The 22,701-nt window shown below is 45.0% G+C and overlaps 1 protein-coding gene across 7 annotated transcripts in view; it reads right to left on the bottom strand.

Annotated features, from left to right (window-relative positions):
• The window catches only part of SFXN1 (sideroflexin 1), a 51,595-nt gene extending 31,853 nt beyond the window's left edge, over window positions 1-19,742 (bottom strand). The window contains exons 1-2 of one of the 7 annotated variants that reach the window (XM_063604714.1): window positions 19,243-19,742; window positions 5,598-5,770 (exon numbers count right to left, since the gene is read on the bottom strand). In XM_063604714.1, the coding sequence (XP_063460784.1) occupies window positions 5,598-5,607 (10 nt within the window). In that variant the 5' untranslated portion in view covers window positions 5,608-5,770; window positions 19,243-19,742. Of the gene's footprint in view, window positions 1-5,597; window positions 5,771-19,214 lie in introns of all 7 variants that reach the window. The other 6 variants (XM_063604713.1, XM_057302380.2, XM_034960988.3 and 3 more) reach the window with 6 other exon arrangements.
• Window positions 19,743-22,701: the final 2,959 nt, after the last annotated feature.

Genomic DNA, 22,701 nt, shown 5'->3' with positions numbered 1-22,701 from the left:
CCGCCTCCTGGGTTCAAGCAATTCTCCTGCCTCAGCCTCCCGAGTAGCTGGGATTACAGGTGCCCGCCACCACACCCAGCTAACTTTTTGTGTTTTTTGTACAGACAGGATTTCACCATGTTGGCCAGGCTGCTCTTGAACTCCTAACCTGAGGTGATCTACCCGTCTTGGCCTCAAAAAGTGCTGGGATTACAGGTGTGAGTCACTGCGCCCAGCCCTATGATTGTGTTTTAATCAAGTTCTATTTGTATTGCTAACCACCCTTTCTTTGTATATTTTGATGGAACACCACTGGCTCATGAATACTGTCTGTTCGGCATTCACTATATCTTTATCAATATCAAAATATTTGGATCTATTTGCCCAGAATTGTAATTTCCTACTTTTTATTTGCAATTACCTTTGTCCTGCTTTTTAATGTTAGCCATTTTTATTACTTTCTTTTTGGTTCATATAGCATTGTTCAAATAGCATTGTGGGTATCCCACTAGAACTATATATTGGCAGTCATACTTAAAACATGATACCTCTTCAATCCTAACTAGTCCTTGAACCACAATCTCCCCTGAAGGCTCATGGCTGATTTATCTCTTGATGGGGAGGTAGGAAACTCTGAGTTATTTCTTACATACTGATTTAACAACTGGCTTACTGATTTATATATATAAAAGTATATAGGCAAGGCATGGTGGCTCACGCCTGTAATTCCAGGACTTTGGGAGGCTGAGGTGGGCAGATCACTTGAGTTCAGGAGTTCAAAACCAGCCTGGCCAACATGGTGAAACACCATCTTACAAAAAACACGAAAATTAGCTGGGCATGGTGGCAGGCACCTGTAATTCCAGCTACTTGGGAGGCTGAGGCAGGGAGAATTGCTTGAACCCGGGAGGCGGAGGTTGCAGTGAGCTGGCGTGCCACTGCACTCTAGCCTGGGTGACCGAGCAAGACTCCGTCTCAAAAAAAAAAAAGAAAGAGTATCTATCAGCACAGAACCTAACAAATACCCCAAAGCTAATTTGGAACAGGCCTAGGCAATTTATCACCCAGACTTTAAGGGTCTATATGCTTTAAAAAGGTGAAGAGAGAAAAAAAGGGAGACATTTAGGGATTCTTGGAAAAATGTACTGTAATTTCATAAGTACAATTACATCATGCAAGCTTCAGGTATTCTAAGTGGGATGTCATATCATCACTGAGCTTTTTAAGTGTTTCCACCCAATTTTAAAGTCTTTGATTTGATTTTTAAAATTTTTAATTTGTTGTTATGTTAGTAAATTATTAAGGCTTACAATTTTCTGTTCATGCATATTCTACTAACTTTAAAATGAAACATGTTAATGCATTTATTGAATATAGTAAGGAGCAAAATCATGTATATTTCTGAGTTTTGTTCCTATTTGAGACAAGATGTTTTAATTCTTCCATTTCCTTTTTGTTTTTTGACACTATAATCTAGGGCTTTAGATTCAGATAGCTATTACTATTTTTTTTTCTGAGATGCAGTCTCACTCTGTTGCCCAGGCTGGAGTGCAGGGAGCGATCTCGGCTCACTGAAACCTCTGCCTCCTGGGTTCAAGTGATTCTCCTGCCTCAGCCTCCCGAGCTGGGATTATAGGTGCGCGTCACCATGCCTGGCTATCTATTACAATTTTTTATAAAACACTTTTAAGGCCGGGAGTGGTGGCTCACGCCTGTAACCCCACCACTTTGGGAGGCTGAGGAGGGCGGATCACTTGAGGTCAGGAGTTTGAGACCAGCCTGACCAACATGGAGAAAGTCCATCTCTACTAAAAATACAAAATTAGCCAGGTGTGGTGGTGCGTGCCTGTAATCCCAGCTACTCGGGAGGCTGAGGCAGAAGAATCGCTTGAACCTGGGAGGCGGAGGTTGCCGTGAGCCGAGATTGCGCCACTACACTCCAGCCTGGGCAACAAGAGCGAAACTCCGTCTCAAAAAAAAAAAAAAAAAAAAAGCCACTTTTAATTTCTTTTATTCTATACAGTATTTCATACTAGAGATACAACTATTTCTATGTGTTTCAACATTCATCACTTGTCTATATGACTTTTTTATATTTTTCTTTTTTTATTGTAGTAAAAGATTCATAACATAAAATTTACCATTTTAACCCCTTTTTTTTTTGAGATGAAGTCTTGCTCTGTTGCCCAGGCTGGAGTGCAGTGGTGTGATCTCAACTCACTGCAACCTCCGCCTCCCGGGTTCTAGTGATTCTCCTGTCTCAGCCTCCTGAGTAGCTGGGATTATAGGCGTGCATCACCATACTCGGCTAATTTTTGTATTTTTAGAAGAGACTGGGTTTCACCATGTTGGTCAGGCTGGTCTCAAACTCCTGACCTCAAGTGATCCTCCCACCTTGGCCTCCCAAAGTGCTGGGATTACAGGCATGTGCCACCACCCCCAGCCATTTTAACCATTTTTAAGTATACAATTCTGTGGCATTAAGTACATTCACATTATTGTGTGGTCATCACCACTATCCACGTCTAGAACATTTTCATCTTCCCCAACTACAACTTTGTCCCCATTAAACACTAACTCCCCATTCCCTCTTCCCCCAACCCCTGGCAACTTCCCCTCTACTTTCTGTCTCTGAATTTGACTACTCTAGGTACCTCATATAAATGAAATCACACAATATTTGTCCTTTTGTGACTAGCTTATTTTACTCAACATAATGTCTTCATGATCAACCATGTTGTAGCATGCATCAGAATCTCCTTCCTTTTGAAGGCTGAATGCTATTTCATTGTATGGGATTCCACTGTATGGCGGGAGCACATTTGTTCATCCACTCATCTGCTGAGGGACACCTGGGTTGCTTCCAACTTTTGGCTACTGTGAATAATGCTGCTATGTACGTGAGTGTACAAGGATCTGTTCGAGTTCCTGCTTTCATTTCTTTCAGGTATATTCCCAGAAGTGGAACTGGTGGGTCACACGGTGATTCATGTTTAACTGTCTGAGGAATCGCCTTATATTATGGCTTATTTTTTTAACTCTATTTGGTATTATCTTTTGACCACCCAAGAAGGGTTTATGAAGAGTATACGTTTGATGCACTTGCATATTTTACATATTTTTTCTTTTTTTTTTTTTAGGCGGAGTTTCGTGCTTGTTGCCCAGGCTGGAGTGCAGTGGCATGATCTCGGCTCACTGCAACCTCTGCCTCCCGGGTTCAAGCGGTTCTCCTGTCTCTGCCACCCGAGTAGCTGGAATTACAGACATGCACCACCACGCCCAGCTAATTTTTTGTACTTGTTTTTGTAGAGACGGGGTTTTACCATGTCGGCCAGGCTGGTCTCGAGCTCCTGACCTCAGGCGATCCACCCACCTTGGCCTCCCAAAGTGCTGGGATTATAGGCATGAATCACTGTGCCCGGCTGCACTTGCATATTTTCTGTTGCTGTCGCAAATAAAGACGATCTATTGTGAAATTCCCAAATGACAACTCTCCCCTGAGAACTTGGCACACGTCGCTTACTATCTTCAGGCATTCAGCGTAGAGATGAAAAGATTGAGCCCTTTCTGACATGTTCCTTTTTAATAGCTTTTCGTTGTTTTCCTGTTCATGGATGCTTCTGGAAGTTTTAAAAGTTTATAGAAAAAACAAAAGGAAAAAAATTGCCATGTGTGGGTGTGTCTGCTTGAAATAGGGCAGGTCTCTTTAATTAGAGAAATGGTTTTCCTCACCTGAGGAAAATTCCATTTTACTTTCTGTTGCTATGAAATATATTTAATATTGCTTATTTGCATTTTTCTAGTTTCTCTTTTAGGAGCACCAATTAATTTTATCTTCAGTCTCCATTCTCTTTTCCTCTTACAGAGTCTTTTTCGTACCCTTCTTTTCCATCTTTATCAGGGATTGGCAAACACCAGTCCACGGCCTGGCCTGTTTCTCTATGTCTGTGAGTTCAGAATAGCTTTTATGGTTTTAGAGGGTTGTAAAAACAAACAAGAATATGTGACAAAGAACGCATGGCCTGTAAAGCCTAAAATACTTGCCGTCTGGCCCTTTACGGAAAAAGTTTGCTGACCTCTGTTCTTCACCCCGGCAAGCTTCTCAGGTTCATTCTCTCCATCGGTAATTCTACTTTTTCTTACGTGTGATTTCTGATGTTGGTCCTTTACCACCGCCTCCAGTAAACATTTCAATTTCAATTACATTTGTACGTTCTTGGCAATCTTCCTTATGCCATCTTCTTTTCAACCATGTAGTTGTCTTTTCATCTCAATCTCTCTGCTTTCTACGGCTTTTGCCTGTCTTCACTATTTTCTCGTAAGGTTCCAGGATGTTCTGCTGTTCGCATATCTGCTGTTTGTGTATTCCCTCTTTACGCACATTGGCACATGGCAGAACTTGGCCAGACTCACTGTTTATTGACTGTCGTCGGTTCTCTCTCTACCTAGATGATGGTTAAGGACCTGCTTCTGATGTGTCACTTCTGGGCACGTTTAGGCACAAAGCTTCTAGCAATCTAATCCCCAGCTTTGGATTGACTTTCCCCCAGTGCAGGAGTCAGCAAACTACTGTTCGTGGCCTGTGTGCCCTGCCAGGTAAGAGTGGTTTTTACATCTTTTTTTTTTTTTAAGATGGAGTTTCGCTCTGTCACCCAGGCTGGAGTGCAGTGGCGAGTGGCACGATCCTGGCTCACTGCCAGCTCTGCCTCCCGGCTTCATGCCATTCTCCTGCCTCAGCCTCCCGAGTAGCTGGGACTACAGGCGCCCGCCACCATGCCTGGCTAATTTTTTGTATTTTTAGTAGAGACGGGGTTTCACCGTGTTAGCCAGGATGGTCTCGATCTCCTGACCTCGTGATCCACCCGCCTCAGCCTCCCAAAGGGCTGGGATTACAGGTGTGAGCCACTGCGCCCAGCGGTTTTTACATTTTTTTAAAGGATTGTTAAAAAAACAAAAAAACACAAATAAAAACTCAAGAATAATATGTGACAGAGATCCACAAAGGCTGAAATAGTTCCTATATGATCTTTCACAGAAAAAGTGGCCAACTGCTGCCTTGGAATATCTCTACACCGGTAGCATCTTCTCCTCCCTCCCGCATGGTTCTCTCAACTGATGGCGTGCATCCCACATCTGCATTCCCTGTAGGCACTGCCACCAGCACCCTTCCCATCTGAGCTCCTACCTACAGGATTTTACTTACTGGGCCTGTAACTCAGAAGGAACCAACCTACCCCTGATTCTTGGCAATTTGTTTTTGCATAATGCTGTTTCTGTTCAGAGACAGAAAAATGCACGGAGGGGTTGTGGATGTCGTAGTGGAGGTGGTGGTGCTATCGGAGAACAGAAGGCAAGCTGCCAGGAGAAAGGGATTGGTATCTACAACTAAGAGGGATGACTCCCATTGTCAGGTTAATATGAACCCTAGATATCTGTGTTAAGGGCGAGCAATGGGGGATATAACAGGTCTTTTTACTCTTTTCTTCCTTTTTTTTTTGGTCAAAAGAATTCCATTGCAAAAAAAAAAGTTGTAAAATCACTAAGTGAAGGTTTAAGGATAGCAGCCTAACATGATGATCTATTTATACATTAAACCAAAAAACAATAATTAATGTTACCTGTAATCATGTACTATTTTTCTCGCACTCTCGAGTTGCTCGTTGGTTAACAGAATGTTCCTGGGGTCAGTTACAGTGAAGAAATGATTGGCTCGTCCAGTGAAAGTGCTTTGATCCCATCGAGGTTCCTTGATGTTAATGTTTGCTGGTAGTTCTCCAGACATGGTCCCGGACTGCAAAGAGTCAAAAAGGCAAGTTCGTGTAAGGCTTACAATGTCACTACGTATTTAGAAACTTAACAGTCACCTTAAATTTTCGAGTAAAGATTTACATACTCTTCCTATTTATAAAGATAATTTTGCTATAAATGGCAAAAAGGCCATCTAAATTCAAAGCTAAGTTTGTCTATAAATCTCAATTGATCTTAACTAAATTTCAATAGTTTCCTACATATTTCTCTTTATAAGTACATAGTATTTTAATATTTACTTGTTGGATACCTAGAATTACTCTGGAGAAAAGAAAGGTATGAAAAGTTTTAGGATGGGTGCGGCAGCTCACACCTATGTTCCCAGCACTTTGGGAGGTCGAGGAGGGAAGATCCCTTGAGCCCAGGCGTTTGAGACCAGCCTGGACAACACGGCAAGACCCCATCTCTACAAAAAATTTTAAAAACTTATCCGGGCATGGTGGTGCACGCCTATAGTTGCAGCTACTCAGGAGGCTGAGGTGGCAGTGGGGTGTGGGGATCGCTTGAGCCCAAGAGTTGGAGCTGTAGTGAGCTATCATCATGCCGCTGCACTCCAGCCTGGGTGACAAAGCAAGACCATGGCTCTAAAAAAAAAAAAAAGGTTTAAAAATAAATAAAAACAGTAACAAGGTCTGAAGTTTGAACCCATTTTTCTGAGTGAAACAACCAACGTCAAACGCCTACTAAAGTTGTTATTCCTACTAGGAGAAATGACTAATGATTAAAAAAAGGTTTAAATGCTAAAAATTACACAACTAAAAAAGATGCAGATTCATTCAGCCTTGTTTAGCAGATAAACCACCAATCAAAAATTAAAAATTATGTTCTTCCAGCTACCAGGAACATAGCGAGAAAAACACAGTTGCACAGTCCCATGAATAGGAGTAACTCTGCAGCATGTAATTATCCTCATACAATTTTTATTTTCTGGCTAAAGAGCCATTACTTTTTTTCCAAAAGTAATTAATTTCTTTCTCTGAGTAATACATGTTTATTTTAGAACTGCCCTGTATTGTTGTAATAGATGCTTACTGTGGTATTCCGAAAAATACAAGCTTATTATAGAAAATAAAGAATAAAGAAACAAAATCTCCCATAATCCAGGCACTCTGAAATCATCGTTACTGTTTTGGTACATTTCCTTATAGACATTTTCTATACATGTTATTATACAATTTAAAAAATTAGTTATTATCATACTATATATTTTAAGATCTTGATTTTTTTGCACTTATTTCATGAGCATCCTTGTGGCCGCTGTTCATTTTGGATATATAACTACGCCTTTAATGTTTAAGTGGTTTTTGGTTTTTCACCATGACATATAATGCTTATCCCTGTCTATGCATCTTTGTCCTTACAGCTAGTGATTTCCTCAGACTAGCTCTCTTTGCATGATATTAGCAGGCCAAAGGATTTTAAGCACTATAAAGGCTTCAAACCATGGCTTACTTATACCTGTTTCCCTTCCCTACATTTCTAATACCAGTTTTAATTTTAATTCTCCTTTCAGGTCACTTTTCCTTAAGTTACTTTCTTAGTGCTTTACAGGTTCGGAGGTACATTAAGATGTCGGATGTGAATGCTGGGCATTCTTGTATACTTTCTCAAAATCTCCAATGAACACATATCATGGACCACAGGATCAAAACTGAGCATGTTAGGTCTGCAGATGTGAGGAATCTAGTGAGAAGGTAAAAATCAGGCCTGCTATTCCTAGAGCAGGCTGGGGTAACAAACACAGAGAAGCCCAGCTACAAAGCTAACGGGAAGCCTATTTCCCCAAGGTCAGAATGCAGCTATACGGTGTCCTAACAGTTCTCTTTTTTTGTGACCACTGTTTCTTATCTCACTGAGAAATCTTGTTCTCTGTCATCACAGAAGGTCAGAAACTTTGCTACCTGAAATCATAACGTGAAGAGTGAAACATCCCACTCTTGACATAGAAAGCTGGCCTGGATTTCCAGCCCAGGTGCAGAGTTTCAGATTAGGAAACTTTTGGACACAACATTGCAAGTCCATCTTAACTTTGTAGTTTCCAAGGAAACAGGGATGTGGTAGTGATAGTGAGAATTACAGTTAAAAGGGAAGAGAGATTACTTTGTATTCAATTTTCTGAGAAAAATCTCTATCAGATCTCCACCGGGGAACATCACAGTCCACCTGGGCCTGAGGGCAGGCACAGGAGGGTAGAGAAGGGTGCGGGGAAGGAAATGGCTCATGGTCTCATGTACAGCCATAGCTTGGTGCCCATCAGCATGAGGTCCACACCCAGAGTGCAGGCTGAATCCCATGCCCAGCCTTGTGCTGGACCTCCTAGATCAGAGTCTCTAGAAGGAGGATAATATTTGTCTTTTTAAAAAGCTCTCCAGATGATTTTGATGTGTTCCACTGGATCAGAACCATCGATCTGCACTAGCAGCTTCGCAGGAATAAACAGTTCCCCAAAGAGGGGAGTTGAATGTGTTTTGCAGTGTCTTCCTTCTTGCTGCCACCATCATGGGGATACAAGAAATATATGTCATTGTATGGAGACATGACTAAATTTTGAATTAGAATATATCAAGTGTATTACAAAAAGCAGAGTCCAGCTCCTATCCTGAAAAGCAGCACTCTTCAGACTCGTCTACAGAGGCTTGGGCTCTGCTGAGGCATATTAGCTACCTGCAGGGTGTGCAGGGGAATTCAAGCAGGTGGGTTCACACACTGGCTCCTGTCCATGAGCCACATTTTGAAGTTACAATTACGTGTATTACTCAGCATTTGTTTCTATCCTTAGAAGTCACACGTAATCATACGTAATCATACAACAGAATAAGACAGATAATCTGGCCTAATTTCCTCCCATTTCTGAATGAGCCAATAAGATATAATTCCTACCTTCAAGTAGACCATAGTCTAAATGCATAACAGACTAAATACTTAGCAGAAAAAAAATCTGTTAGCTTTGTTTTCTTCTAAAAGGTCTAAAAAAAAGGCTGCTATCTTTAATATCTATTTATTGAGCACCTACTTACTACATGACAGACTCTTGGGCCGCATCGGTGAACAAAGAAGACAAAAATTCCTGCCCTATTGGTGCTGACACTGGGATGGCAGAGTGAAAGGAAAACAGGCAACAAACAAAAAACACAAAAGATAAGTAAACTATTCATTATATTAGAAGGCAGTAAATGGTTGGGGAAAACAAACAAACAACAAACAAACAAAAATACCCCAGAACAGGATAAGAAGGATCATGAGCAGGGCCTTGATGTCCTGGGCTCAGGTGATCCTCCCACCTCAGCCTCCCGAGTAGCTAGGACTACAGGCATCTGCCACCATGTCCAGTGTAGTCAAGGCACGTCTCATTGAGAAAGTAATACTGCAGCAAGATCAGAGGAAAGTGAAGAGTTGAATCATGGGGATATCTGGGGGAAGAGCATTCCAGGCAGAGGGAAAAGGCATTGCCAAGACCTGAAGGCAGAAATGCATCTGGTGTCGGCCGGGCGTGGTGGCTCACACCTGTAATCCCAGCACTTTGGGAGGCCGAGGCGGGCGGATCACCTGAGGTCAGGAGTTCGAGACCAGCCTCAACATGGAGAAACCCTGTCTCTACTAAAAATACAAAATTAGTCAGGCGTGGTGGTGCATGCATGTAATCCCAGCTACTCGGGAGGCTGAGGCAGGAGAGTTGCTTGAACCTGGGAGGCAGAGATGGCGGTGAGCCGAGATCGTGCCATTGCACTCCAGCCTGGGCAACAAGAGCGAAACTCCGTCTCAAAAAAAAAAAAAAGAAATGCATCTGGTGTCTTCAAAGAATAGCAAGAAGGCATGAGCTGGGGCGGAGTGAGGAAGTGGGAGATGGGAGATGAGGAGGTAAGAGATGTAATGGGCTCAGGTTGGAGTCAGATGATGTGGGTTATGGAGCCACTGTAAGGCCTTTGCATTTCACTCTGCAACAAATGGGAGTCATTGGAAGGTTCTGATGAGAGGACCGAAATGAACGGACGCACAATTTAAAAGGATCTCTCTGGCTGCTGTGTGGAGAACAGACAGTGGGGAGATAAGAGTGGACACAGGAGGAACAGTGGCAAGGTTACTGCAGAGATCCAGACAGAGCTGGGGGGCAGTGCAGGTGGCAAGAGGTACTGGAATTCTGGGTATTTCTTCAATGGTGCCAGCAGGATTTCTTGACATCTTAGATGTGGGATGTGAGAGAAAGAAAAAGCATGGTTCCTAAGGTATTTAGTTGGAAAAACTGGAGGAGGAGAGGGCCGAGGGAGAAGACAGGAAGCTCAGATTTGCACGGAGTAAGTGTGAGGCACCCAGGAGGCAGCAAGTGGAGATGTCCAGCGGGCAGCAGAGTAAGTAGGTCTAAGTTCAGGGGAGAAGTGTAATCTGGAGATTATCTGTGGGAGTTGTCAGACAGAGATTATATTTAAAGTCATGCGATGTGATGAGATCACCAGGGAAGTGAAGGTAAATAAAGAGATCCAAGGACTGTGGTGTGAAGAGGTCAGAAAGGACTGAAGGCACAGCAAAGTGGGCTGGGGAGTGACTGGTGGGTGCAAAACCAGGAGAGAGTAGCATCCTGAAAGATGAGAGGTAAATCTATTGGTAGCCCGACTGGCCAAAAGGAAGACACCTTGGTAGCCGGTCACTTCCATTTCTGGATAGTGAAGCGGGAGGAGGTGGATTTAACAGCAATGATGGTGGTAGCAAGAGGAACAACACGTTAAACCTCCCCTCCTTGGGAAACCGTTTATTCCTGCAAAGCTGCTGGTGCAGACTGACGGTTCTGCACCAATGGAACACATCAAAATCACCTGGAGAGCTTCTTACAAAGACAAATACCATCCTCCTTCTAGAGGTTCTGATCCAGGAGGTCCAGCATAAGGCTGGGCGTGGGATTCAGCATGGCTCTGGGTGTGGGCCTCATGCTGGACGGACCCCAGGCTGTGGCTGTACATGAGGCCGTGAGCCATTTCCTTCCCTGCACCCTTCTCTACCCTCCTGTGCCTGCCCTCGGGCCTAGGTGATCTGTGATGTTCCCCGGTGAAGATCTGATATGGGTTTTTCTCAGAAAATTGAATACCAAGGAATCTCTCTTCCCTTTTAACTATAATTCTCACTATCACTATTTTTCCTTCATGCTTAACATAAATAATGAAAACAAAAATTAATCTGTAGCTTTTATAGAATTCTAGTTCCTAATAACAAACTATCCCTAATTTGTTAAATATAAGGCAACCTTTAGGGCAAGCTGCCGCCATCACGGTCTCATTTTAGAATTGGTTACTTTATTATTTATTTATTTATTTTGAGACAGGGTCTCACTCTGTTACCCAGGCTGGAGTGCAGTGGTGCAATCATAGCTCACTGCAGCCTTGACGTCCTGGGCTCAGGTGATCCTCCCACCTCAGCCTCCCGAGCAGCTAGGACTATAGGCGTCTGCCACCATGTCCAGCTAGTTTCTGTTTTCTTAAATTTTTGTACTGGTTGTAGAGACAGGGTTTCACTCTATTGCCCAGGCTGGTCTCGAACTCCCGGGCTCAAGTGATCTGCCCACCCTGGCCTCCAAAATGCTGGGATTACAGGTGTGATTCCCTGCACCCAGCCAAAAATATGGTTACTCTATAAAATATAAGTATTATCACGTATAAGAGCTGGATAGTCTGAAAAATGATTTATCCAATGCGCTTATTACGCGGAAGCTGAGGTCCAGAGGGGAAATAACTTGCCCAGGTTGCATGGCAGATGCTGGCAGCAGAAACAAGTCCGGGAGAACTCAAAGCAGGAGCAGCCTCCAGGGCACTGGCCAGCTTTCCACTCACCACTCTTTTCTAGCCATTTTTCTTGAAGTATGACACCAATTAATGTCTGCAGAGAAATGATATCTTGGAGGCCCCCCCCCTTTTTTCCTTTAAAGAAAAACTTGACCTTTACACTATGAAGTTCTATACTACAATAACCTTAAGGTTACTCTAAGTACAAGTGATCAAGAATGCTGTGGAGGCCTCACAAAAGATGTCTTCCTTAGTAGGCGAGGAAAAAGGAGAGAGAGGGAGAGGGGAACCCTAACATCTTAAGAATTTCCATTATATACAAGGAATTGGGCTAGATGCTGGCCTAAGCTTGCCACATCAGAGAATATTCTACCTCATTTCTCACGACAATAGTGTGATTCAGACATCCTATGCACATTCCGCAGACGGAAGAATCAGATTCTGGGATGTCATTCAAAGCCACCCCATCTTTCCAGCAAGGGAAGAAGCAGGAGTTCTTGACGCCAACTACTTATCTGCACACTCCAGTTAAACCCACGGAAATCCTGGCACTGGAAGCACCTACTGCATGTTACCCATGATGGGGAGAACAATGGCTGCCAAAGATGTCTCATTCTAATCCCCAGAAGCTGTGAGAAGGTCTAATAAAAAATGCTGCTATCTTTAGTATCTATTTATTGAGCACCTACTACTGTGAATATGTTACCTCACATGGTGCAGGGACTTTGCTGATATGATTAAGTTAAGGATCTTGAGAGATGCGGGCATGATCCTGGAATATTTGGTTGGCCCAATGTCATCACAAGGCTCCCTATAAGAGATGGAAGGAGGCAGAAGAGGCAGAGCCAGAGAAACAGATGTGGGAACAAGCAGAGGTTGGAGTGATGCTGGGCTGTGAGCTGCAGCCCCTAGCAGCTGGAAAGGGCAGGGAAAGGGGCTCTGCCCTAGAGCCTCCAGAAGGCCCACTTGTTCTAGACTTCTGACCTCCAGAACTCTAAGATAATATATCTGTGTTGTTTTAAGCTACTCAAATATGTAGTAATTTGTTATAACAGCAATAGGAAATGAATACAACACTGTTTCCTCTACTTAAAAGGGATTTCAAGTTGTACTATAGTGGCATAAGAAATACCAACTGGATTTGATAATCTGTGTTCCTCTGCACCCAGAATTAAAAATCAAACAAACAAACATACAGACTAATCAGGAATGCCACATTAGCATTCTCACAAAAACAGCTGATCTCAAATCAGATAACATTTTAATTATTAACCGTGATGCCATGTTTCAATTAGGCAAGACTTCTTTCACGCATGAACTGACTTCCACCTTCAAGCTCAGGAGCAGCCTGCACTCCAGGTAAATTGATCCATTTTTAAAAAACAGGAGCCCCACTTAAAAAACAAACAAACATCAAAACTTATTTCCTATTCACATTAAAGTCAACAGCACTGAGCGTGGTGGTGCGCGCCTGTAATCCCGGCTACTTGGGAGACTGAGGTGGAAGGACTGCTTGAACCTAGGAGGTTGGAGACCACACTGGGCAACATAGTAAAACCCGTCTCTAAAAATCAATGGGGTCTAGCAAGCGCGCTGACACAGAGTGCTCCTTACGCACGGGGCCTGGGCTGAGGAGGGTGCGCCGAGACGCGCCCTGGGCTGGCTCCATTTTGTGTCTAGAGTCTATTCAGAGAGCGAGATGCTGGTATCCCTAAGTCCTTGGCCGCTATGTGGGCATCCCCAGGGTGCACCCTTTTCCACCCGCAGGGGTCAGGGCTGGCCGGGCCACTTGGTTGGTCCACAGCATTCTGGCGTGCACCTGCTGGCTCCGGGCAAGGCAGAGATGCGCTGAGGGCATGTGCCCCGCACACCTGGTACTGACGGGTCAGCAGGGCCGGGTTGTGGGGCGGGACTGCTGCGGGCACCATCGTGGGGAGGGAACGAGGTCATGGGGTGGGGGTGATTGTGCAGGAATGGCCTTTGTTTTTCCATGCTCTGGCTTATGCAGCCATCCATCTGGCAAATTATGGCCCCTGGGCTTGTCTGGAAGGTTGAAACTGGGTAAAGATCAAACATCTCGTTACAGAGGTGTCTTGGACATCAATCACAATCTTTCATGACCTAGGATAGGGACAGTGCTAGGACAGAGGCTTCTCGACTCCGGATTTCTGCAGACTGCGCTGGAGGAAGTCATGCTGCACGGCCTTGTGCTGACACTGGGAACAGTGTGAATAATCATGAAACCACAGACACTTCAAAAGAAAGTTTTGGAGAACAAGATGTTTGCGTTCCCACTGCAGATGCGGCAAGGATCATGAAGAATGTCCCTCAGAGGGACACACTGCACGGGACGCCAAAGAATGTGTTCCAGAGTGTGTGGGTTCATCAGCTTCACGGCACCTGAAGCAAGTGAAAGATGACGGGGAGAGTGAGGAGACAGTCAGTGGGGAGGGTGCTCTCCTTGCCCTGTTCACCTGAGGCTTTGAGAGTTATGCAGAAGCGCTGGGGTGGTGCCTTCAGGCACTCAGAGAGGCTAGGAGACAGGGGAGCAGGCCCCAGTCCACCAGAGACACAGAGGGACCTAGGGAAGCTGTGGAAGAGGCGCTTACTGAGCAGTTATTAGCTGGCTTCAGGACTGCAGAAAGGCAGCAGCAAAATGTTATGGTTTACACAGCGGCACACTGGCAGGTTTCTCATGTCCAGCAAGCTCAGTTTTCATGAGCTGAAGAAATGGTGCAATGGGGTGTAGAGGGAAGAGAAAGGGGCTAGAACAGACACGCTAGAAGAAAATGATTGGTGACAGACGGTCTCCGTGTATTGCAATAGCTGTAATGTGGCTTCCTGGTGCTCAGCCAACTGAGGTGTTAATTCTAAGAATCTTTTTCATGAATGATTTTAAAGAAATTTTTGGATTTTAACGGTATTAAGAAATTTTGGTGGGGTATGAGAAAAAAGTGGGACTTAAAAAAATTCTGTGGTTGGCTGATGCCACTTATGCTAAGAAGAAAAATGACTTTGAGGTTTTATCACATAAAGACATTCTCACAATGATGTCGGCTACCTGGAACTGTTAATAATTATGACATTATACTGCATTTAAGTGAACAGATTATTTTAGAGATGATATATGTTGAAAAATTATTTTACCCCTAAAAAGAGACGGAAATAATGTCATAGAGAAATTAAAAACTGTTTAAATTCAATCTTTTAACTAAGGTTTTGAGTAAATATAGTTTCATGGAGCCTCATCCCAATAGATTTCTCAAAGTCTTTTTATTTATTCATTCACCAACAAAATTAACTTATGCCTTCCATATCCACTGAAGGCCTCTTATGTACTCAACACTGGCTTGGTCCTGGGTTTGGAAAGACCGAACACACAGCTGTTTTTTTCTGGCTGGTTTCTGCTGATGGAGGCCCCCCACCCTGTGGTGTAATTTCCCGAGCATCTATCCTGATAACCTATGGAATGAGAACCGGATTTAAGCAAATATAATCTAGATTTCAGTCCTGATTCTATCATTTCCTTTCTAGACATGTGACTGGGTGAATTACTTTACACCTCTGAGCCTCAATTCTGTCATCTATAAAACACAGGTAAGAGTTGGCTCATAGAGTTGGTAGGATCAGCAAACTGAAGAGTATAAGAGGCCTTTATTAATCTGTATTAAGGTGCCAAACAAAAGTGGGATCATTATTAACAAGCTGGTTTTCCACGAGTGGAAGTTCCTGTCCTCACTGGCCACAGTCCTGTGCATAAATGCAGCTCCTGGTGCCAGGAATGGCTCCTGAGCTTCCTGAAGATCATCAGAAACATGTAAGAAAAAGAATTTATCTCCAAGGTAAATTTTATTTCAAAATTTTAGCTGCATGCTAAGAAAATGCTTAACTGCTGGAGAAAAAAAGAATTTTCCAAAATTTTGTAGAAAACAAGTTAGCAGGGAATGTGCTTTATGAGGAATTAGTACAAAGACCTTTAATCTTGGCTAAAGATTAACAATGATAACTGCGTTATTAAGCTGGAAAGCTGTTGGTTAAAACTACCGTATTTTGAAAGAGTTATGAAAGGGTCTGATTGCCTAGTTTGTTTAGCTAGGGCCAGGCAGGTGTGAGACAGCCGGTCAGTCACTGCTGTCCACTGTCCAGGGGACATGACGGAGCACCCAGACACTAGGCTTTCCATGCATTGTTAGATTGCTAAATCCTTATGACAGCCCTCCAAGATATTTTCCCCTGTTTTATAGAGCCGCTCGGAGAAATTTAGTACCATGCCCAAGATGACACAGCCTTCACAGTTCTGTCTGACTTTGAAACTCAATTCTGACCCTTTGGAGGCCAGAGAAGATGTGTCTGCCAAGGACAATCACACTAACTCAAGGAGCCTAAAAACCAAATTCCCTGATTTCTGTTGGGCTGGTCATCTGCATATAGTATCCCTTTTTTATGGGCATGGCCACACAGGAGATGGAATTATAGATCAGAGAGTTGAATTCTGTGCAAAGCATTAGATTCATTCTATTTCCACTCAGCAATGGATTTGTGTTGCATATGCTTCCCTGTTCCAGGATAGTTCTGCATGGAGACGTTGGGCCTGCCTAGCATCAGGAAGACATGGAGAATCAAGGCCTCCTGCCTTTGATTCTTTCCCACTGCCATGTTCTCCCCTCCCATGCAGATCCCACTATTCTATTAACTTTAAAACACCCATGTGCCAGGCGCGGTGGCTCACACCTGTAATCCCAGCACTTTGGGAGGCTGAGGTGGGCGGATCATGAGGTCAGGAGATCGAGACCATCCTGGCTAACGTGGTGAAATCCCGTCTCTACTAAAAATACAACAGGCGCATCATGGCACGCACCTGTAGTCCCAGCTACTTGGGAGGTTGAGGCAGGAGAATCACTTGAACCCGGGAGGCAGAGGTTGCAGTGAGCTGAGATCGCGCCACCACACTCCAGCCTGGGTGACAGAGCGAGACTCCATCTCAAAAACCAAACAAACAACAACAAAAAACAAAAACACGGATGTAACATTACAACCATTGCTCATATTCCAGTCCTCAAGATCAACTATGGGCATGGATTTCTTAAGCAGTATCTTAGGATGGGTGATGTTATTACAGTTAAAAAAAAAAAATCTTCTGATTTCTATTTGAGATGGTGATATCAGCCTGCAAAAAATGAACAACACTAAACTAGTATTTTAGACATATTTGGATGAAGTTTTACCATCCATGTATAAGAATCAACTCAGAGATGCCATATACCAAAGTCTATAAAACTATTTTACAAATTAACAGCTGCTAAAGAAAAACTTAGTAACTTTGAACTTTGTGTAATTAAGTGCAGGTTTGATACATGGTCTAATTTAATGACTTTTCACTTTCTGGACAACAGCCCTTTGTTCCCCCCTTTTTAAAAAATGGATTCACTACTTTTGATTTCTTACCTTTAACCACAAAGGAAAAATTGGTCACACTCATGGCTCTACTCTAACTGAATGCAGCTCACCACTGCTACGCAACAGGATACAGATGCCTGACTTCAACGTAAGTCTTCCAGAACAACAACGTTTGATGACGGGTCTGCTCTTATCACCTTTGCTGTCCAGGCTGTCCTCTCAGCTTTCTCTGCAGGAAGTGAGGAGCAGGAAGGGATATTCCCTGCCAGTTGGTGCCTTTCTGTATCCATCCCCATGGGATTTCATAGAACTTTTACAGAAAATTAAGAACATGCTAAACACTTCACTGATCCTGAATTATGACACCCTTTGCCATATAGGGTCCTCTCTGACAACTGTAACCACAGATATCACCCCTTTTCTGAACATCCATGTGGCCTGAAAGCCTCAATCTAACCTCTGAATACGTACTGAGCTGAGATGGGAGCTGATAGCTCCTCCCTGCCAAACACTGTATTTTTTTTTTTTCTTTTTAAGACGGAGTCTTGCTCTGTCGCCCAGGCTGGAGTGCAGTGGCGCGATCTCGGCTCACTGCAAGCTCCGCCTCCCGGGTTCACGCCATTCTCCTGCCTCAGCCTCCCGAGTAGCTGGGACTACAGGCGCCCGCAACCACGCCCAGCTAATTTTTTGTATTTTTAGTAGAGACGGGGTTTCACCGGCTTAGCCAGGATGGTCTTGATCTCCTGACCTCGTGATCCGCCCGACTCAGCCTCCCAAAGTGCTGGGTTTACAGGCGTGAGCCACCGCGCCCGGCCCAAACACTGTATTTTTGAAAGAGACACCTGCTCAGTGCTGAGGAGAGAAAGGATCTGCTTGAGGTCCCAGAACTTCTTGGTAGCCACCCCATTCATCCTCCCAAACAGTTCCCTCTCATCTTTTATATCAAGTCTGAAGCTGTAGGAGCTGCAAAGCCTCCTCATTTACCTGCATCCTCCCTGGGCACCTATAACAATGCCTAGAACATTGAAGCAGATCAGTAAAAGGGGGATGGACAAAGAAGGGAGAATCCAGAAGCATCCAAGTCAAAATCTAGAAGTCAACGCAGAAGAGTGACTAGGACTGTCAGAAATGTACAAGGAAAAAGCTATGGGGGCGCAGAAAAGAGTTGCCTACGGAGCAGCTAAGTGCCCAAGCTCTGGAGTGAAGCAGAGCTAGGCTTTTTCGTTCAGGCAGTCAACAAATACTCACTGAGGGCCTTCTTGGTGCAGGCAATTGTTATGCGCAGGGGATAGATAGGCTGAGCAACACAAAATAGGCCCTGTTCACATGAGGAGAAGAAAACATGTAAACACCTTTAATTTCAACTAGTGACAAAAGACACTAAAGAGAAAAAACCCAGAGTTTGTGTTACAAAGGGTGTGTGTGGGGATGGGGGGTGCAATTTTAGACAGCATAGCCAAGGAAAAGCGTCTTTGAGAACGCAGCATTTACGACTGAGACTCAGATGGCCTTGGACTATGGATGGCCAGCTGTGTGACCTTGGGCACTCAACCTCTCAGAGCCCCAGTTTTCTCATGTGGATTATAGAGCCAACACCCAGTACCTCGCAGGGCCGGAAGAGTGTAAAAGTATATGGACCTAAGTCACCTGGCACGCACTTAGTAGACTGTTTATTGTCATTCTGGGCAGGTTAGAGACCTGTGACAGATGTGAAAGTTCAGGAGAAAAGCGTGAAAATGCAAGGTCCCTGTAGGACCAACTACGACTCCAAGAATCTACTTCCTTGCACATCACCTCCCTACTGGATTGCGAGTTCCAGGGCAGGAACCAGGTGGTCTCCCCTCCGACCCCCAGCACCAGGAGGCAAAGCCGAGAGCGCGGAGCGCTGGGCCAGGCACTGGGCCACCCGGCTGCCGCTGCGCCCGAGGCAGCCATCTTGGTGTCCCCGGAGCGAGTTCGCCACGCAGGCGCCGAAGACAGCGCGGCCAGGCGCGCGGGGACGCGGCGGAGGGCCCTTCCCACCGGGGACGAGGCCCACGGGATGCTGGGCCTCGGGATGCTGGAAGCGTGGTGTTGTCCGGCCGCAGGATGCCAGGGATCCCCAGGTGCAGGGACCCCCCCCGGCCCGAGGCATCCCCGGCCCGCAAAGGGGCTTCCGACCTCCGAGCCCGGGGTCTCCCCGCAGCCGGCCCGCGGATGCACGGCCCGAGCCTGCCCAAGCCTGCGCGCCTCCGCCGGGCCCCCTGCGCGTTTCCCACCCACCTGGCTGGGCCTGCCGCCCGCGACTCACCGCTTCCCCCGGGCTGCCGCCCGCGCTGCTCGCAGGTCCCGCTCAGTGCAGCCTCCGCCGCCACCGGAAACGCTTCTCCCGCCACGGCGTCCTCGCGCGTCCCCGGAGCGCGTCCTCGCGCGCGCCTGTGAGCGCGCGTCCGGGCCCGGGAGCTGCGAGGCCCAGGGACCCGCCCTCCGGGTCCAGGCCCGGGTCCAGGCCCCGCCCCGCGCCCGCGACTCCGCTTCTGGCTTAGCGACCGCGCCCGGGGTCCAAGAGGAACTCCAAGCCCATCCTCACGGTGGTGTGGGGCTCTGCGCGGGCTGGGGCCACTATGTTCCATTTGGGTTTCCCTTAAGGGACTGCTTCTTTATCATTTCTTTATTCGCAGGGCCTTGGCGTAGCCAGCATCCGTTCACGCATTTACCCAATTAAAGTGTGGAGCTTGGCAAGACTGGCGCTACAAGGCGATTTTAGGACTTTAGTGCCACGACCTGATTTATGTCTTCAACAACAACAACGGCGCACTCTGTCTTCTTTAAGGAGAACAGACTGCGTGGGAGGGGATGTGGAGGCAGAGAGGCTGTTTAGCCAGATGCTGTGGTTATCCAGGAGAGGAATCATGGTATTTTGGACCAGGTGGGTAACCTGGGCATATTTAAAGGGCAAATGAAATCTAATAAATGATGAATTACATCATAAATTGCATAGGAAGATTCCATTTTTAAAGATGTAAATTCTCTCCCAAATGACCTATGACAATAAAAAAAAAATTCGACAACATTAGTGTGCTTGGTGGAGTGTGTGTTATAACTGCACAAGCGGACTGCAAAATGTACATGAAAAAAATAAAGAGCCAGAAATAGCCAAACAAGCTTTTAAGAAAAGAGCAAGGCAGAGTGACTTGTCCTGCAGGTACAAAACTTGTTATAAAACAATGGTAAATAACAAAGGTGGTGTGTTTGCTCCGGGGTCAACAAAGAGCCTCGCGGAGCCAAATAGAGTTGCCATCCATGTAGAAACCTGCACATGTAGAAACCTGCTGTGAGTTGGCATCACAGGTCAGGGGAAAAAGGTTAGATATTCATTAAACAGTACTGGGATAGCCAAATCCCTACTTGTATAATACATGAAACTCAACTCCAGGTGGATTAATGATCCAAATGTGAAAAACAAAACTTCTAAAACTTAAGCAATATGTCACAAATATTTTGAGTGCTATTCCTCATCCTCCAAATTCCTATGAATGTTTAACTAGCTTTTTCTCTGTACCGTACCCTGTGCCAAGTGCTGGGCTCAAAAAGATATATAAAAGATCGCCCCTTCTTGGCTGGGCACTGTGGCTCATGCCTATAATCTTAGCACTTTGGGAGGCCGGAGTGGGTGGATCACCTGAGCTAAGAAGTTTAAGCCTGGACAACATGGTAAAACCCCATCTCTACCAGAAATACAAAAAATTACCTGGGCATGGTGGCGTATGGTCCCAGCTACTCAGGAGGCTGAGGTAGGAGGATTGCTGGAGCCTGGGATGTGGAGGTTGCAGTCGGCTGAGATTGTGCCACTGCACTCCAACCTAGGTGATAGAGTGAGACCCTGTCTCTGTCTCTCTCACACACACAAAAGAAAACTAACAATTATTAAAAAAACAGAACAAAACCAGCTTCTCCAAAGAGCTTTTGAGCAAGGAGATAGACATGTAAATACTTGTTTGAAATAAATGGTAACAATTCAATAGAAAACTTGCAACAGTAGAATGTGGAATATATTGTATAACTAAGTGCCATGAGAACACACAGAAGGGATTGACTAGTTGCCTGCAGAATGGGCATGTGGAGAGGTTTAGTAGATACAAATGTGTCAGTTGTCTGTTGCCACAGTAATGCTATATGACAACTACAAAACCTTGGGACTATGCAACAGTAAACATTTAGTTTTTTTCTTGAGTGTATGGGTTGGCTGGGAGGTTCTGCTGACCTGAGCTGGGCTCTGCAGAGCTTGCTCATGTGTCTATGGTCACCTTTGGGCCATCAGTGGCATTGCTGATCTTGGCAGTGCTCTCTCATATGTGTCTGGGGCCTCAGCTGGGATAACTGGGTAGGGATGGCTCCGCTCCATGTCTCATTCCTCCAGCAGGCTGGCCTGGAAATGTTCACATGGCAAAGGCAGAGAAAGGAGAGAGTTGATGCACTCAAGGCCTCTTGAGGCCAAGGCTTGAAACTGGCAAACCTTCATTTCCAAGGCATCCTGTTGGTCAAAGCAGGTCAACAAGGCCAGCCCCTATTCAGGGTGAAATAGACTTTATCTTTTGCTGAGAGGAGCTGCCAAGAAACGTGGTAAGCAGGTGCAGACATATAGACTCGTGGAGAATTGTGGATTTTTTTTCTTCAAAAATTCTGTCACGTGTAGTTTTTGTCTTTCCAGCATCTCAGTTTCTCTTGGGGAATTCCCCTCCCGCATTTCATTTGATCTTGTCCGATTATCAGTCATGGTACTTGATCTCCTCCTGCCTGCCACAGTCATGGGTACATGGCCCAAGCTGGGCCAAACAGAATTCTGCCCTGAATTTATATGTAGGCGCTGGGGAAGAGAAGTAACCTCTCCTCCCTGCCTCCCTTCCCCACCACACACATATATTGAGACAGCTAATCTAAGAGAATGTGGATTAAGGGCTGCTAGAGCTGTGGAAGTGAAGCCAGGCTAAAAGATGTGAGAGAGACAGAAGTCAGATGACATCATGTCAGGCCCTACACTCAGCCAAGCCCGAGGCTAGATCTGCCTCCTGGTCTACCTCCTGGGCTTCCAGCTATGGGAGTCAATAACCCCCATCCCCCACCCCAACTCTTTTCTTTTCCCTTCCTTTTCCTTTTTCCTTCTTTTTAAAATCTTAAGCTCTTGTGAGTTGAATTTCCATCCCTGACTAACGGGAGAGGAGATGTTCATAGAGGTGGTGACATCTGAGCTAGTGCGACCAGATTTGAAAAAGTGGGAAAAGCAGACGGATGAAGGAAGAAAAATGAGAGGGAATTAAAAGTGGAAAGCAAGGGTTTGTATGAATTCCAGTCATTGTTTCAATTACAACCATTTCAGAAACAGCTTCCATAAAGCTGAAATGACATTTCTCTTTGATTCAGAAAACGAATGCTTGGGAATTCTTGCTAGGCTTGCATCAACAAAAGTTGCAAAACCCTTGCATTTTAATATGGACTTTGACCATTCAGGGAACAGCAAAAACAAAACAATGCTTAAATCAGCAAAGGTTGGGGGCATTTCTGAGCATAGCAAAAGTTCAGGGAGCCAAGGAAAGATCTTGCTGAATGTATCACAAAGTGAAGTTTTCATCAGGACAGGACAGGTAATCCAATGAGAACCATATTTTTTGTTGTTTGTTTAAATGAACTCTTTAATGAAAACTTTAAATTCCAGATGATATTAGCCTTTTTTTTTTTCCCGGAGCCTCACCAGGCTGCACTCTGTCACCAG

Source organism: Pan paniscus, chromosome 4 (genome assembly GCF_029289425.2).
Source record: "Pan paniscus chromosome 4, NHGRI_mPanPan1-v2.0_pri, whole genome shotgun sequence".
NCBI lineage: Eukaryota > Metazoa > Chordata > Mammalia > Primates > Hominidae > Pan > Pan paniscus.
Note: the sequence above shows the minus strand (reverse complement) of the source record. Positions and strands in the feature narration are given on the sequence as shown.